At 49.5% G+C, this 16,815-nt stretch overlaps 1 protein-coding gene across 1 annotated transcript in view; it reads right to left on the reverse strand.

Moving 5' to 3' along the window:
* The window catches only part of LOC138257094 (B-cell differentiation antigen CD72-like), a 63,749-nt gene extending 47,614 nt beyond the window's left edge, over window positions 1-16,135 (reverse strand). Inside the window, exons 1-2 of the mRNA XM_069205884.1 lie at window positions 16,052-16,135; window positions 146-215 (exon numbers count right to left, since the gene is read on the reverse strand). Coding sequence (XP_069061985.1) covers window positions 146-215; window positions 16,052-16,135 — 154 coding nt within the window. The remainder of the gene's footprint in view (window positions 1-145; window positions 216-16,051) is intronic.
* Window positions 16,136-16,815: the final 680 nt, after the last annotated feature.

Here is a 16,815-nt window from a genome sequence, read left to right on the forward strand (position 1 = left end):
AGGGCCTATACTCAGCTTCATCTTCCTGGGGTCTGCAAGTTGATGACCCGGCCAACTGCGAGAAAGAGATTCTCTACCCAAACGGGAGACTGGCAACTGACGTCTAGCTCCAGTCTGAAGTCAAGCAGATTCAAATCTAACTCACTGTAGCCCGGAGTCATCCGCCGAATAACCTTGGAGAGGGGCCAGTTCTCCTGAGCAAATTCGCTCTCAGACTGGATTGCGAGGTAAACACAAAATCTACGTGCTCTTATCAGCTAAGGTCTGGTCTGAAGAAAACAGCTTGGTCCATCTTGTGGAGAAACACAGCTTGGAAAATCACAGACATCTGTAATTTCTCAACTACAATGTCTAACTCTACGTTAAAGCCAATAGGCAGCTAACCTAAATATCAAATGTAATGTCTAATGCCATGTCAAAGCCAATAGGCAGCTAAACTGAATACAGAATGTAATGGCTAATGCCATGTCAAAGCCAATAGGCAGCTAACCTAAATATCAAATGTAATGTCTAATATCATGTCAAAGCCAATAGGCAGCTAAACTGAATACCAAACGTAATGTCTAATATCATGGCAAAGCCAATAGGCAGCTAAACTGAATACAAAATGTAATGGCTAATGCCATGTCAAAGCCAATAGGCGGAATGGCTAACTCCATGTTAAAGCCAATAGGCAGCTAAACTGAACAAAACATATAGGTGGTCATTCCGACCTCGGCGGTCTTTTTTTCAGACCGCCGAGGCCGGGGGAGACAGAATACCGCCATTGCCGGCGGTATTCATGCCTCCCTATTCCGACATTTCCGCTGGGCCAGCGGACGGTAACAGCGTTACCGTCCGCTGGGCCAGCGGAAATGGCACATCAACATTGCCGCCGGCTCGTAATAGAGCCGGCGGCAATGTTGATGTGCAGCGGGTGCAGTAGCACCCGTCGCGCATTTCACTGCCCAAAATTCAGGCAGTGAAATGCGCGATGGGGCTATGCCTGGGGGCCCCTGCACTGCCCATGCCAAGTTCATGGGCAGTGCAGGGGCCCCAAGGGGCACCCCCAGTCCCCTTACCGCCAGCCTTTCAATGGCGGTGTTTACCGCCACGGACAGGCTGGCGGTCGGGGACTCATAATCCCCAGGGCAGCGGTGCTTGCACCGCTGCCCTGGGGATTAAGCCCGCCAGGCGGAAGCCTGGCGGTAAAGTGGAGGGGCCGGCGGTCTGACCGTTGCTTTTCCGCCACGGTCAGAATTGCTGGCGGAACACCGCCAGCCTGTTGGCGGTGTTACCGCCAACATACTGCCGGCCGCCAGGGTCGGAATGACCCCCATAATGTGCTACTGGTGAACATTGAGCAACTAATATGTGCAGTGGTGAAACACAAAGTCATTGGTCAAACACAATTACTAGCATCACAACTCATCTTTTGCACCTTCAGTCTGATGGGTAGGGGCTCCTGCCCTTCCTGGACTCTTCTGTGCTTCTTTGACTTGGTCCCCTTCTTCTGCAGGTCCTCTTGTCCAGGAATCCACTGTTGGTGCCATGCAGTCTCTTCTGGGCTTTGCATTATTCTTCTTTTCTTCTAAGTGGATGTTCAAGGAATTTACAGTGATTTACTACTCCTTTCCTGGTTGCTGGGGTGGGTTATGGTACTTACCTTTGGGCTTTCCTAGTAGCTCCCCTCTACACATTCCACTTACCTAGGTGGGGGACCAACTCTTGCACTCATATTTTTTAATATATGGTTTGTGCTCCCCCTAGGGTTCTTTCTCTCTATTGTGATTTTCACCAATTGCACTGTTTTCTAACTGTTTTGATACCTATTTCTGCATACTAGTGTATATAATTTGTGTATTACTTACCTCCTAAGGGAGTATAGCCTCTATGGTATTTTTGGTATTTGTGTCACCAAAATAAAGTACCTTTTGTAACACTGAGGCCCTCATTCTGACATTGGTGGTAAATCCCGCTTACCGACGCAGTGACGGCCGCCAACATACCGTCGCGGAGGCGAACATCTGTTCGCCATATTATGACACACACACACTAAACCGACAGAATACTGCCACAAACACATATCTGCCAGTCCAAAGATAAGTGGTAAAGTGTCGGCCTTCCACATTATGACCTACGAATCACCATGGCGGACATTCAAAAGTGGTAATCCATTAGCAGTACACACTGGCGCGGTCAGAATGCCCATCCAAATAAAAAAATAACACATCATTGGCCAATACCAAAAACACACACCTGACACTGATACACACATCACACCCACACCCCCACACCACTATAAAACACACACCCACATTACCCACAACCCACAACCCTTTACCAACAACTATTGCCACCACGAGACTGAGAAGAAGAACACAGAGACAACTATACACACACACCACTGACACTCAAACACCCCTCATGCACTTCACACCACACACCCCAACACATTACCCAACACACCCTCACCAACACACATCACACAACAACCATGGTACCACAAAGGCACCCCCGTTTTACTGAGGAGGAGTTAAGGGTCACGGTGGAGGAAATCTTCAGGGTAGAGCCACATTTCTTTGGAGCACAGGTGCAGCAGATATCAATAGCAAGGAAGATGGAGCTATGGCAGAGAATCGTGGACATGGTCAACGCCGTGGGACAGCACCCAAGAACAAGGGACAACATCAGGAAGAGGAAGAACGACCTACAGGGGAATGTACGGTCCATAGCAGCAAGACACCAGCTCGCCATACCGAGGACTGGCGGTGGACCCCACCTCCTCCCCCACAACTCACAGCATGGGAGGAGCAGGTACTGGCAATACTGCATCCTGAGGGACTCGCCAGAGTTGGCGGAGGACTGGACACTGGTAAGTCAACCTTTAACAGTTATCACCCCCTTACCTGCATGCCATCTCACACCCTCAGCCTCACCCCCATCACTCCACCACATCCCAGACACTCCACCAACACATCTCACTAATCCCAATGCCAGGCCCTGCATGCTGTACCAATGCATGAACACCCCTCCCAGCCCTGCATGGACACCCATCACAAAAGCATGCACAGCATAGGGAAACTAACAATCCCACAATAAACCAACATACACAAGTAAAAGCTTGCAGAGGAACAACAACCATAGAGGGGAAGCTACAGAAATACAAATGTCAGACACTTGAAGCATAACACATCATTTACATCCCCATAGGTACCCCAGCCAATGTCACTGGAGAGGAGGTGCCACCACTATCCAGTCCCCCAACAGAAGAGGCCCACAGTGATGACAGTAACCCTGGACTTCTGGATCTGGATGATCTACCTGGCCCATCAGGGACCACTGGACATCCGGTCACCCAAGCCCACTCCCAGACCACCACAGAGCTTCCCCCATCAGGAACCAACACCACATCACCCACCCAGCGTACCCACACCTCTATCCCCTGGACACGTCAATCAGCAGTGTGCCTACCTGTACAGGGACCCCAGGCCACACTTCGCCCACAAGGCAATCTGGGACCTGGGGTCAGTGGCAGTGGGCACACCTTTCAGGGGACAGAGGCACAGGCCAACAGCCCCAACAGCACTATAAAACACACACACAACCCTCTACGAACACGGAAAATAGCCAAGAGATAGCTACACAAATCATAGCAACAACTACACACACCACTTACACCCAACCATCCGTCATGCATCCCACACCCCACAACATTACTCAACACCCAGTGCACAACACACACCGCACAACACCCATGTTCCCACAAAGGCACCCCTGTTTCACAGATGTGGAGTTGCGGGACATGGTGGAGGAAATAGTCAGGGTAGAGCCACTGATGTTTGAAGCACAGGTACAGCAAATATCCATTGCAAGGAAGGTGGAACTATGGAGGGGAGTCGTGGACAGGGTGAATGCCACGGGACAGCATCCAAAAACAAGGGACAACATCAGGAAGAAGTGGAACATCCTACGGGGGAAGGTACGTTCCATGTCAGCAAGGCACCAGCTCGCTATCCAGAGGACTGGCGGTGGAACCCCTCCTCCTCCCCCACAGCTGACATCATGGGAGGAGCAAGTCTTGGCAATACTGCATCTTGAGTGTAGGAAAGTACCATCTTCCCTGGCATGTTACCCCTATTTTTACTTGTGTGTCAGTTTGTTTTTGCCTGTCTCACTGGGTGGGTGGGGCGTATGTCTGGTGGTAGTGTACATGCAGGGCTCCAGGTGATGTGTGTGCCAATGGAGATGGAAATGTAATTCTGTGGGTGTTAGACCTGACATGCTTTAGGGTGGTCACCCCTAACTTTTTGCCTGCCTGCCTCCCTCCACTTTTTGCTGGCTCTTAGATTCTGCGCACTTTACCACTGCTAACCAGTGTTAAAGTGCATATGCTCTCTCCCTTTAAACATGGTAACTTTGGATCATACCTAATTGGACTATTTAATATACTTATAAGTCCCTAGTAATGTGCACTGTATGTGCCTAGGGCCTGTAGATTAAATGCTACTAGTGGGCCTGCAGCACTGGTTGTGCCACCCACTCAAGTAGCCCCTTTACCTTGTCCCAGGCCTGCCATTGCAAGGCCTGTGTGTGCAGTTTCACTGCCACTTCGACTTGGCATTTAAAAGTACTTGCCAAGCCTCAAGCTCCCCTTTTTCTACACATAAGTCACCTCTGATGTGTGCCCTAGGTAACCCCTAGAGCAGGGTGCTGTGTGGGTAAAAGGCAGGACATGTACCGGTGTAGTTACATGTCCTGGTAGTGTAAAACTATCAAATTCGTTTTTACACTACTGTGAGGCCTGCTCTCTTCATAGGCTAACATTGGGGCTGCCCTCACACATTGTTGAAGTGGCAGCTGCTAATCTAAAGGGAGTAGGAAAGTCATATTTAGTATGGCCAGAATGGTAGTACAAAATCCTGCTGACTGGTGAAGTTGGATTTAATATTACTATTTTAGAAATGCCACATTTAGAAAGTGAGCATTTCTCTGCACTTAAATCTTTCAGTGCCTTACAATCCACGTCTGGCTAGGTTTAGTTGACAGCTCCTTGTGCATTCACTCAGACACACCCCAAACACAGGGTACTCAGCCTCACTTGCATACATCTGCATTTTGAATGGGTCTTCCTGGGCTGGGAGGGTGAAGGGCCTGCTCTGACACAAAGGACTGCCACACCCCCTACTGGGACTCTGGCAGACAGGATTGAACTGAAAGGGGACCTGGTGCACTTCTAAGCCACTCTTTGAAGTCTCCCCCACTTCAAAGGCACTTTTGGGTATAAAACAGGGCCTCTGCCCTACCACCTCAGACACTTGCTGGAAAAGAAACCTGAACCAGAACCTGCATCCTGCCAAGAAGAACTGCCTGGCTGCTCAAAGGACTCACCTGTCTGCTTTCTACAAAGGACTGCTGCCTTGCTGTTGGCCTGCTGCCTTGCTGAACTCTTGTCTGGCTGCCAAAATGCTCTCCAAGGGCTTGGATAGAGCTTGCCTCCTGTTCCCTGAAGTCTCAGGACCAAAAAGACATCTCTTTTTCATTTTGACTCCTCGTGCGCTGAAAAATTCGACGCACAGCTTGCTCCGCAGTGAGAAAATCACTGCACGCCAATGCTGCCCGACGCAACGCCTATGGGGCGACCGGAACTTCGACGCACGGCCTCGCATGGACAACGCCGCCCGACTTCTAGAGAGGAAATCGACGTGACACCTGCTGTGAGAAAGAAAATTCCACGCACAACCTCCCGGAACGACGCGCAGCCGGATAACAAGCCGAGGAATCCACGCACAGACCCTGGGACATCTGGTAATCCCACGAACCATAGAAGGAGTCGGCCCGCATGCCGGAAAACGACGCACGTCTTCCCCGAGTGAAAAATACCGACGCAAGTCCGTGTGTGAAGGGGCGAAACCGACGCACACACCATTTTTCTTCCCGCAGAACGACGCACGTCCTCCCGCGTGAAAAATAACGACGCAAGTCCATGTGTGAAGGGGTGAAACCGACGCACACACCATTTTTCCATGCATCTCCTCCTCTGCGGCCCTCTGCGGAGATTTTCCCTCTCCAAACCAGGTACTTTGTGCTTGAAAGAGACTTTGCGCCTCATACCGACCCTGGTGGTAAAAACCGCCAGGGCCGCGGACCACGGAAAGCACCGCCAACAGGCTGGCGGTGCTTCCTGGGCCATTCTGACCGCGGCGGTAAAGCCGCGGTCAGAAAACCGGGTCCGGCGGTTTCCCGCCGGATTAACCACGGTTGGCCCAATCCTCCATGGCGGCGCTGCAAGCAGCGCCGCCATGGGGATTCCGACCCCCTTCCCGCCAGCCTGTTTCTGGCGGTTTTCACCGCCAGGAACAGGATGGCGGGAACGGGTGTCCTAGGGGCCCCTGGGGGCCCCTGCACTGCCCATGCCACTGGCATGGGCAGTGCAGGGGCCCCCTAACAGGGCCCTATTAAGCTTTTCACTGTCTGCATAGCAGACAGTGAAAAGCGCGACGGGTGCTACTGCACCCGTCGCACACCTGCAACACCGCCGGCTCCATTCGGAGCCGGCTTCCGTGTTGCAGGCCCTTTCCCGCTGGGCCGGCGGGCGCTCCCTTGGCGGGCGCCCGCCGGCCCAGCGGGAAAGTCTGAATGGCCCCAGCGGTCATCTTACCGTGGAGCGGCCAATTGGCGGTTCCCGTTTGGTGGGCGGCAACCGCCGCCCGCCAATCTTAGAATGACCCCCTTTGTTTGCTTTTTAAAGACTTAAGACACTTTATATCACTTTTCAGTGATATTCCTACAAATTCTTATTGCATCTTTTATTGTGTTGATCTACAAATATCCAGATAAATATTCTATATTTTTCTAAACACTGTGTGGTGTATTTTTGTGGTGATATATGGTGTTATGGTATGATTTATTGCACAAATACTTTACACATTGCCTTCTAAGTTAAGCCTGACTGCTCGTGCCATGCTACCAGAGGGTGGGCACAGGATAATTTGGATTGTGTGTGACCCTGACTAGAGTGAGGGTTCTTGCTTGTACAGAGGGAAACCTGACTGCCAACCAAAAACCCCATTTCTAACATTGGTGATCAGCGGTGAGGATAGGACTTGTATTTGTGCAGTGACATACATTAGCTAAGTATTTCCCTACCTACCCACAGTTGAAGGTCAACTTGATTTTTATCTCTTTTTTGCAAATTCGTTTTTCCTGACAATTTTCAAAAACTAAATCCTCACTCAACATGTCTCTGGCTGGGTCTCAAGTGGGAGATTTGGACCTAGCCCTGTTGAAGACATATAGGGGGTGATTCTGACCCCAGCGGTCAAGGACCGCCGGGGCCGGGGTCGGCGGGAGCACCGCCAACAGGCTGGCGGTGCTCCGCAGGGCATTCTGACTGCGGCGGTATGGCCGCGGTCAGAACAGGAAAACCGTCGGTGTCCCGCCGGTTTTCCGCTGCCCTGCTGAATCCTCCATGCTGTCGCAGCTTGCTGCGCCGCCATGGGGATTCCGACCCCCTCACCGCCATCCTGTTCCTGGCGGGTTCGACCGCCAGGAACAGGATGGCGGTGAGGGGTGTCGTGGGGCCCCTGGGGGCCCCTGCAGTGCCCATGCCAATGGCATGGGCACTGCAGGGGGCCCCGTAAGAGGGCCCCACTTTGAATTTCAGTGTCTGCTCAGCAGACACTGAAATCCGCGACGGGTGCCACTGCACCCGTCGCACACCTTCCACTCCGCCAGCTCCATTCGGAGCCGGCTTCATCGTGGAAGGCCGTTTCCCACTGGGCTGGCGGGCGGCCTTTTGGCGGTCGCCCGCCCGCCCGCCCAGTGGGAAACCCAGAATGACCGCCGCAGTCTTTTGACCGCGGTACGGTCTTCTGGCGGTCCCAGCCAGGCCGGCGGCTACCGCCGCCGGCCGGGGTCAGAATGACCCCCATACTGTCAAACAGCTAAAAGGGTTCTGCAGGGTGCTGAGAGTACCCACCCAAGGGGCCTCCAAAAAGGAGGACTTTCAAGTGGCGCTGAGGGCCTGGGCAGAAGCCCATTAAGAGGAGGATGAGGAGGAAGAGGAGCCAGAAAATGGCCTCTCAGAGGATTTATTGCCATCAGTGGGTAATGTTACCACTGCAATTATGCCCCCTTCCAGACCAGGGAGCAGTGTCTTTGAGCAAAGCCTGACCGCAGAGGAAAGGAGAGAGGAAAGGGAGTTCCAATTGCAAATGGCAAAACTAAAAATTGAGGCCCAACAGGAGGAAAGTGTGGGAGGCTGGCCTGGCTTGTAGTGAGTACCAAGGGGTACTTACACCTTGCACCAGATCCAGTTATCCCTTATTAGTGTAGAGGGGTGTCTAGCAGCTTAGGCTGATAGAAAATGGTAGCTTAGCAGAGCAGCTTAGGCTGAACTAGGAGACGAGTGAAGCTCCTACAGTACCACTAGTGTCATATGCACAATATCATAAGAAAACACAATACACAGATATACTAAAAATAAAGGTACTTTATTTTTATGACAATATGCCAAAAGTATCTCAGTGAGTACCCTCAGTATGAGGATAGCAAATATACCCAAGATATATGTACACAATACCAAAATATGCAGTAATAGTGTTAGAAAACAGTGCAAACAATGTATAGTTACAATAGGATGCAATGGGGACACATAGGGATAGGGGCAACACAAACCATATACTCCAAAAGTGGAATGCGAACCACGAATGGACCCCAAACCTATGTGACCTTGTAGAGGGTCGCTGGGACTGTAAGAAAACAGTTAGGGTTAGAAAAATAGCCCACCCCAAGACCCTGAAAAGTGAGTGCAAAGTGCACTAAAGTTCCCCAAAGGACATAGAAGTTGTGATAGGGGAATTCTGCAGGAAAGACACAAATCAGCAATGCAACAACGATGGATTTCCAAAAGAGGGTACCTGTGGAACAAGGGGACCAAGTCCAAAAGTCACAAGCAAGTTGGAGATGGGCAGATGCCCAGGAAATGCCAGCTGTGGGTGCAAAGAAGCTGCTACTGGACAGTAGAAGCTGAAGATTCTGCAGAAACAACAAGGGCTAGGAACTTCTCCTTTAGAGGACGGATCCCTCACGCCATGGAGAGTTGTGCAGAAGTGTTTTCCTGAAGAAAGACCGCCAACAACCCTTGCTAGCTGCAAATCGTGCGGTTAGGGTTTTTGGATGCTGCTGTGGCCCAGGAGGGACCAGGATGTCGCCAATTGCGTCTGGGGAAAGAGGGGGCGTCGAGCAAGACAAGGAGCCCTCTCAGAAGCAGGCAGCACCCGCAGAAGTGCCAGAACAGTCACTACAAAGTGGAGTGAGACAGTGCTCACCTGAAGTCGCACAAAGGAGTCCCACGTCGCCGGAGGACAACTTAGAAGGTCATGCAATGCAGGTTAGAGTGCTGTGGACCCAGGCTGGACTGTGCACAAAGGATTTCCGCCGGAAGTGCACGGAGGCCGGAGTAGCTGCAAAAGTCGTGGTTCCCAGCAATGCAGTCTGGCGTGGGGAGGCAAGGACTTACCTCCACCAAACTTGGACTGAAGAGTCACTGGACTGTGGGAGTCACTTGGACAGAGTTGCTGGATTCAAGGGACCTCGCTCGTCATGCTGAGAGGAGACCCAGGGTACCAGTGATGCAGTTCTTTGGTGCCTGCGGTTGCAGGGGGACGATTCCGTCGACCCACGGGAGATTTCTTCGGAGCTTCTAGTGCAGAGAGGAGGCAGACTACCCCCACAGAATGCACCACCAGGAAAGCAGTCGAGAAGGCGGCAGGATCAGCGTTACAGAGTTGCAGTAGTCGTCTTTGCTACTTTGTTGCAGTTTTGCAGGCTTCCAGCGCGGTTAGCAGTCGATTCCTTGGCAGAAGGTGAAGAGAGAGATGCAGAGGAACTCGGATGAGCTCTTGCATTCGTTATCTAAGGAATCCCCAAAGACAGAGACCCTAAATAGCCAGAAAAGAGGGTTTGGCTACTTAGGAGAGAGGATAGGCTAGCAACACCTGAAGGAGCCTATCAGAAGGAGTCTCTGACGTCACCTGCTGGCACTGGCCACTCAGAGCAGTCCAGTGTGCCAGCAGCACCTCTGTTTTCAAGATGGCAGAGGTCTGGAGCACACTGGAGGAGCTCTGGGCACCTCCCAGGGGAGTTGCAGGTCAGGGGAGTGGTCACTCCCCTTTCCTTTGTCCAGTTTCGCGCCAGAGCAGGGCTGAGGAGTCCCTGAACCGGTGTAGACTGGCTTATGCAGAAATGGGCACCATGTGTGCCCATGAAAGCATTTCCAGAGGCTGAGGGAGGCTACTCCTCCCCTGCCTTCACACCATTTTCCAAAGGGAGAGGGTGTAACACCCTCTCTCAGAGGAAGTCCTTTGTTCTGCCATCCTGGGCCAAGCCTGGCTGGACCCCAGGAGGTCAGAAACCTGTCTGAGGGGTTGGCAGCAGCAGCAGCAGCAGCTGCAGTGAAACCCCGGGAAAGGCAGTTTGGCAGTGCCAGGGTCTGTGCTAGAGACCCGTGGTATCATGGGATTGCACCAACAATGCCAGGATGGCATAGAGGGGGCAATTCCATGATCTTAGACATGTTACATGGCCATATTCGGAGTTACCATTGTGAAGCTACACATAGGTAGTGACCTATATGTAGTGCACGCGTGTAATGGTGTCCCCGCACTCACAAAGTCCGGGGAATTGGCCCTGAACAATGTGGGGGCACCTTGGCTAGTGCCAGGGTGCCCACACACTAAGTAACTTAGCACCCAACCTTTACCAGGTAAAGGTTAGACATATAGGTGACTTATAAGTTACTTAAGTGCAGTGGTAAATGGCTGTGAAATAACGTGGACGTTATTTCACTCAGGCTGCAGTGGCAGGCCTGTGTAAGAATTGTCAGAGCTCCCTATGGGTGGCAAAAGAAATGCTGCAGCCCATAGGGATCTCCTGGAACCCCAATACCCTGGGTACCTCAGTACCATATACTAGGGAATTATAAGGGTGTTCCAGTATGCCAATGTAAATTGGTAAAATTGGTCACTAGCCTGTTAGTGACAATTTGAAAGAAATGAGAGAGCATAACCACTGAGGTTCTGGTTAGCAGAGCCTCAGTGAGACAGTTAGTCACTACTCAGGTTACACATACCTATAGGCCACAAACTTATGAGCACTGGGGTCCTGGCTAGCAGGGTCCCAGTGACACATAACAAACATACTGAAAACATAGGGTTTTCACTATGAGCACTGGGCCCTGGCTAGCAGGATCCCAGTGAGACAGTGAAAACACCCTGACATACACTCACAAACAGGCCAAAAGTGGGGGTAACAAGGCTAGAAAGAGGCTACTTTCTCACAGCTGATATATCATAGGTACAGACAATATGAGACTCAGGTGTTACTCCTGTCCTTCGCCCCTGTGGGTTCACTAACATGGCCTCTCACTGCTACATCTGGGAGAAACAGGATCCCATGAAGGAGCGTTGAGCACACAATTGGGCTCCCACACATGTCCCGCTTGTCGACTCCCCTGATAGGAGGTTCACTGGCCTGCCACAGGTGCAACTCACAACTTGGAGTAGATGACTGATTGGGGGAAAGATGCCCGCCCTTGAAAGCGCAGTTGGATTGCAATTCCACAATACCCAGCCCCAATGCTGGCCACACTACAGAACCACCACACACTTTGTAGATGTTTTGTGGCAACACCACTCATTTGCTGCATGGGACCACTCCACCATTAAAACTGCTTCTCATTTCTTGCTGATTATATTTCCCTTTGTAGTTTGCTTGGAATATTGCCAGATATGGATTCCGCCAAACTTGTATTGTTCTTCGTGATCACTGTCCTGGCAATGTTTCAAGTGAAAAATAATAAAATATATATTTTTTTTAAACATCATTCATGGCATCTTTGCCCCTCTACCCCCACCCCTGAGGCTTCAGGGAAAAAAATCCATGAAACAAATAGCAATTAAAGGTTCCTCATGATAATGCAGCTCTTTTTAAGGAAGGCTCCTGCACAGCTTTCGGACAGTGCTCAATGTAAGATGGGGTGACCTTGAGTGCATAATGGGGGCAACCCACCTCACCCACCCCAACCACCCGCTTGAATGATAAGTGCAATCAAGGGAAGATGTCATTAGGATGAATAGCTTCTGGACCATGCAGTGAAAATGATGTCCTGGCCACAATCACCTGCCACCCGCTGTTTATTCTCAAGGGAAACAAAACAAGAGAGTGAGAAGATGAGGGAAGCTCGTTTGTCTTCCCCTAATCAATATAACGAAAGCGAGCTAGCTACCATTCAAATATAGCGCCACGAATGCCTTTCACTGTCCTAATGCCAGCTCCTTCCAGGGTCCCAGTGCAGCCCAAAAGTTTCCAATCTTCCCGCTACCAATCAAAGTTCGCCCTACACATCTTCCCCACCCTCACTCTAATACAGGGATTAGGCCCGGCTACCCATGAAGGCATCACCCTCTCTTGTATGCAGAAGGTGCGCCATCACTTAACAAATGTGGCTCCTAAGCACCAATCGGGTAATAAACAAATAAACACCCTGGTTATTTAAGTGCCAACAATTTATTTACTTTGTTTTTCTGTTACATGAATTGCCACAGGTGTTACAAATGGAAGGTTTTGAGGCATGAACTATTTAACATTCATAGTTATGAAATAGAGAAGGGTTCTAGCTCCCTTGCAGCATTTGGAATCTGCAATTCAGATGATAAGACGCATATTCTTGAATTGTACCCTGTGGTGCCATCCTGTGTTACAGAGGTTAAGCAGTTCTAACTCTCATTAGCTGCTCTTGTTAATCAGGGCAATGCTAACCACATCACAACAGGGGACCATAGAAGACCCATGATTAATAAAGTATTATGCAGATCTTACTGCAGCATGTATGGAAACCTCCTCACTCACTATGTAAGTCTTATTTCTTGTTTCTTTTTCTGTGTAATGAACACTAAATCCCAGAGCACACTCCAGTTTCAACATACCCACACCCTGCCTGTGTGTGTGTGTGTGTGTGTGTGAGCTCACAGACATGGTGGGGCATATTTATGAGAGGTTTGCAGACCTCTCACCCACTTTGCGTGGCTTTGAATGGCCTCATACATATGGAGTAAGGCAGCGCAAATCACTGTGTGCTTTACTCTTTGCCAGGGATGCCTTGCAGTGGGTTTTCCCCTGCAACACCCATGGATTTTGAACCCCCCAGATTTATGAGAGCCTGTACACCTGGATGACCTCAAAACCTTACGGAGGAGAGGCATGACAAGGAGAAATATTTTTATTTCTGCTTGCTTTTTCCTCTTTACATGCGTGCTGAATTCTACAGCACACATAGAAAGGGGGAAAACGCGTCTCTGGGTGCCCCATCCAGTATAAAACAATCCTGCTGACAACATAGGTACGCTTACACCATGATGCAAGGGTGTCTGCATTGTTGCTAGGCTGTCGAAATGCCACAAGGGCAGGGTGGAAAGGACAAGCATGCACTGTATTGCATAAATATGGGCATTCCTGCCCTTTCACTTTGACATAGGGCAGCGCTTCACGATAACTTGCTATGCTGCCCTATGCCAAATCCTGGTAAATTTGGCCCGTGTATCCAAATACATCATCAATGATGAGCTGCTAAATCTGCAGAAATGCCGACCGCATTAAAAGGCATTTTACTATATATATTTCTGCTAAGCACCTGCATCGATCCCTGAAAACGAAAACTTCTTAAAGTTGCTCCAGTATCTCTGATGCACCACTGCACTACTGCGTGTACGTCACTGCAAGGCCCAAAGCAAGAGCAGAGAGAGCAGGGTCTAGGGGAGTTGGCACAGGTAGGGGAACCAGGGGAGAGCACACAACGGATCAGACACAGACATTGTAGAATGATAGGTGTCCACAGAGCGAGAGTTGTGCAGACCAAAAGAAGAAATGACACCAACAGGCTGGTAGACCACAGGTAGGCACAGAAACAACAGGCGGCCTCAAAGAAAAACATTGAGACTGGCAAAATTACGTACAAAATGCTCCATAACACAGAACAAGTACAACCATCGTCTGAGGTTGCGGAATGACGGGGAATGTGTTGTTATACATAATGGTGGTAATTCTACACTTAGAGAATTTCCTTATGAACAGCCCCATTAACTCCCTTTACCACTCCCTACCCCTAAAACATAAAATGATCTGTACCTTCCTTTACCACTACTGAACCCTAAAGCCGAAAAATACTCTTACCACCCTTTACCACTACCCATCCCTAAACCCTAATATTACCCTTAATCTCTTTACCACTACCCAACCATAAACCTAAATTACTGCACATATCACATGTTTTGTGATAAATAAATGCAGGTAAATCATGCCAAAATCAGTAGACAGAAATATGCCCCGTATTTACCTGAAAATGCATGTTCTGGTCCGGTAAGCACCAAGTGTCCCCTAGCCATTCACTGCACCCACTTGCAGGGTGCTCTCTGCCCTAACTTTAAAGCACAGGAGGGTGCCACCTGCACAGTGAAAGATGGACAAACCCATCTGCTTGTCCTGAGAGCAGCATGAGTACACGGCTGCCCGAGGTCAAAGCATTATTGGTAATAGGGCTCAGTGTGTTTAAAGATGCACCATGGGGCAAACAGGGGCACTGCACTGTATCTGTTCAATGATACAGGACCAGTGACATTACCAACAGTGCCCAGTCTTGGGGGTCTTGTGCATCTGTGACCGTGGAGCTCTGCAGTGTTAAAGAAAGGGCCAAAGATGCTTGTGCGGCTCCTTTTGTTATACAGATAGTGCTGACACACATAGAGCACCAGTGCTTTTCAAGGGGTGTCCATCATTAGCTTGGGGTTGTGATTCGTCAACAATCACAGAATGTTGGGCCGATACTTGGACAAAGGCTGTTGACCACATCTCCTCCCTATCGCAGAGCTGCTTCTATTGCAGTGATGTAGGGGACCTCAAGAACATCCTACATTTTGGAAGTTTAGAGAATTATAGACAATATCGTTTGGTGGAGGCAGGTGCGTTGTAAATACCGGTGTGAGCACAAATTAGCATGTTCTACATGTTTTAATGAAAGTGCTCTACCATTAGAAGTGGCTGTCTTTAGCTGTGGTCCTGAGGCCTTGTCTGTAGTTTGAATGGGAGGGTCTGTAATTCATTGAGCAGACCCGATTACATGCCTTGGAGTGATGCTTCAACAACCGACCAAATCTGCTGTGGCATTTATACTGACAGACTAGCTCAAAATTAAGGAATGATCAGAGAAAAACAACTTATAAAGTGACTGAAATTTAACTTTTGATCTGGACAGTTATTGCAAATGCAGGTGCAAACATGCCCGGTCACTGAGAGATTGTAGCTGAGTCACCATTGGAATGGATGAATCTGAGACTGAAGTTTAAGAGGAACTGGAACTGCATTTTCAGTATCTGCTCAAAGTGGTTGAAAACAATTGAAAGTTTAGTAATGAATACTGGCCTGATTAACGAAGGTAAGAAACTTTGTAGTTAGTTTACTACTTTGTCAGAATTCAGATACTGCATACAGAGTTTTAGGACTTTGTACTCCCTAATCTTATGTGTGCAAACTTTACCACACCTGGGGGCATATTTACAAAAATAGTGGTCCAGGGCTGCGCATCATGTGACCTTGTTGTGCTGTCCTGTGCTACAGGGACAGGGCAGAAATGCACCGTATTTACAAATTACGGTGCATTTCTGTCCTTTCCCGCCGTGATGATGCCCTTTTTATTGTTTAGCATCAATGCAGGGACCGTTGCACCATGGTTCAAGGGTGCCTGCGTGGCAGACAGGATTGTTTTTATGCAGGAAGGGACACCTTTCTGCACAAAATCACTGCATGGATGCATTTATCTCTTTCCATGGGTGCTGCATAATGCAGCACCCACGGAAAGAGGAAAGATGAGGAGAAATAGAGATATTTCTCCTTGAGTGTCACAAAAAGTGAGGCACCCCCGCACTGGGCTTGGAAACATGCCCGTTGGAGACTCAGCAGTCGGGGCGGAGAACTCCTCACACATAAGTGAAGAATAAAAACCCGTAAGTCCATTTACCTGCTCGTGAGATGCAGTAGGTGTCTGTGGCTTCTGCCACACCTTTGGAAGCTTGAGATCGGCGTAGGTCACTTTGTCCGCCATGCTCGATGCTCCAGGCAGGTGGTGATTTCACTCAAGATCGAGCTCGTCTCAGCAGATGAGCAGCTGAGGAAGTGGTGATTCATCAGGGAAAAGCAGCATTTGCATGAAACCCAGAGTAGAGATCCTGGCTTTCATTTAATTACTTTGGCTTTTAATTTCTCATGTATGCACAAGCATCAATGTCATTGCAGTTAATATTTCGCCCACCAGGTTATGCACATTTTCATCATGTAACTTACAGCAGTTACTATTCACATCCTTGTGTGTGCAAGGCACACACAGTAGATTGTGCAAAAGTTGTTTGTGTATTTTGAATCATCGAACAGATGCACTTTATGAAAGTAATTTCTAGTTCTTGGTACAACGTCTCAGGTACTCAGGTACTACTGCACTCCACTTGGATAACAAAGTTACTGCCTTTGTGCGGGGGACTCTTTTGAATAAACGTTGTACTCTATTAACAAAGTCACCATCATGTCCAACATGATACTGGCAAAATGATGGGTCTTCAGGCACTTTTGCTAATCAAAACAAATTGTAAATCAAAGCAAAATGCAAAACTGCCCATTACCATCTGCTCTGCCATCCAGCCGCGGCTCCTCTGCAATGGTGGCGGAGTGTCATCCCACTGGCTCAGAGCTCATGTGCAGGAAGGGAGTAAGAGTGGAATGGAGTGCACT

This window comes from Pleurodeles waltl, chromosome 1_2, assembly GCF_031143425.1.
Source record: "Pleurodeles waltl isolate 20211129_DDA chromosome 1_2, aPleWal1.hap1.20221129, whole genome shotgun sequence".
NCBI lineage: Eukaryota > Metazoa > Chordata > Amphibia > Caudata > Salamandridae > Pleurodeles > Pleurodeles waltl.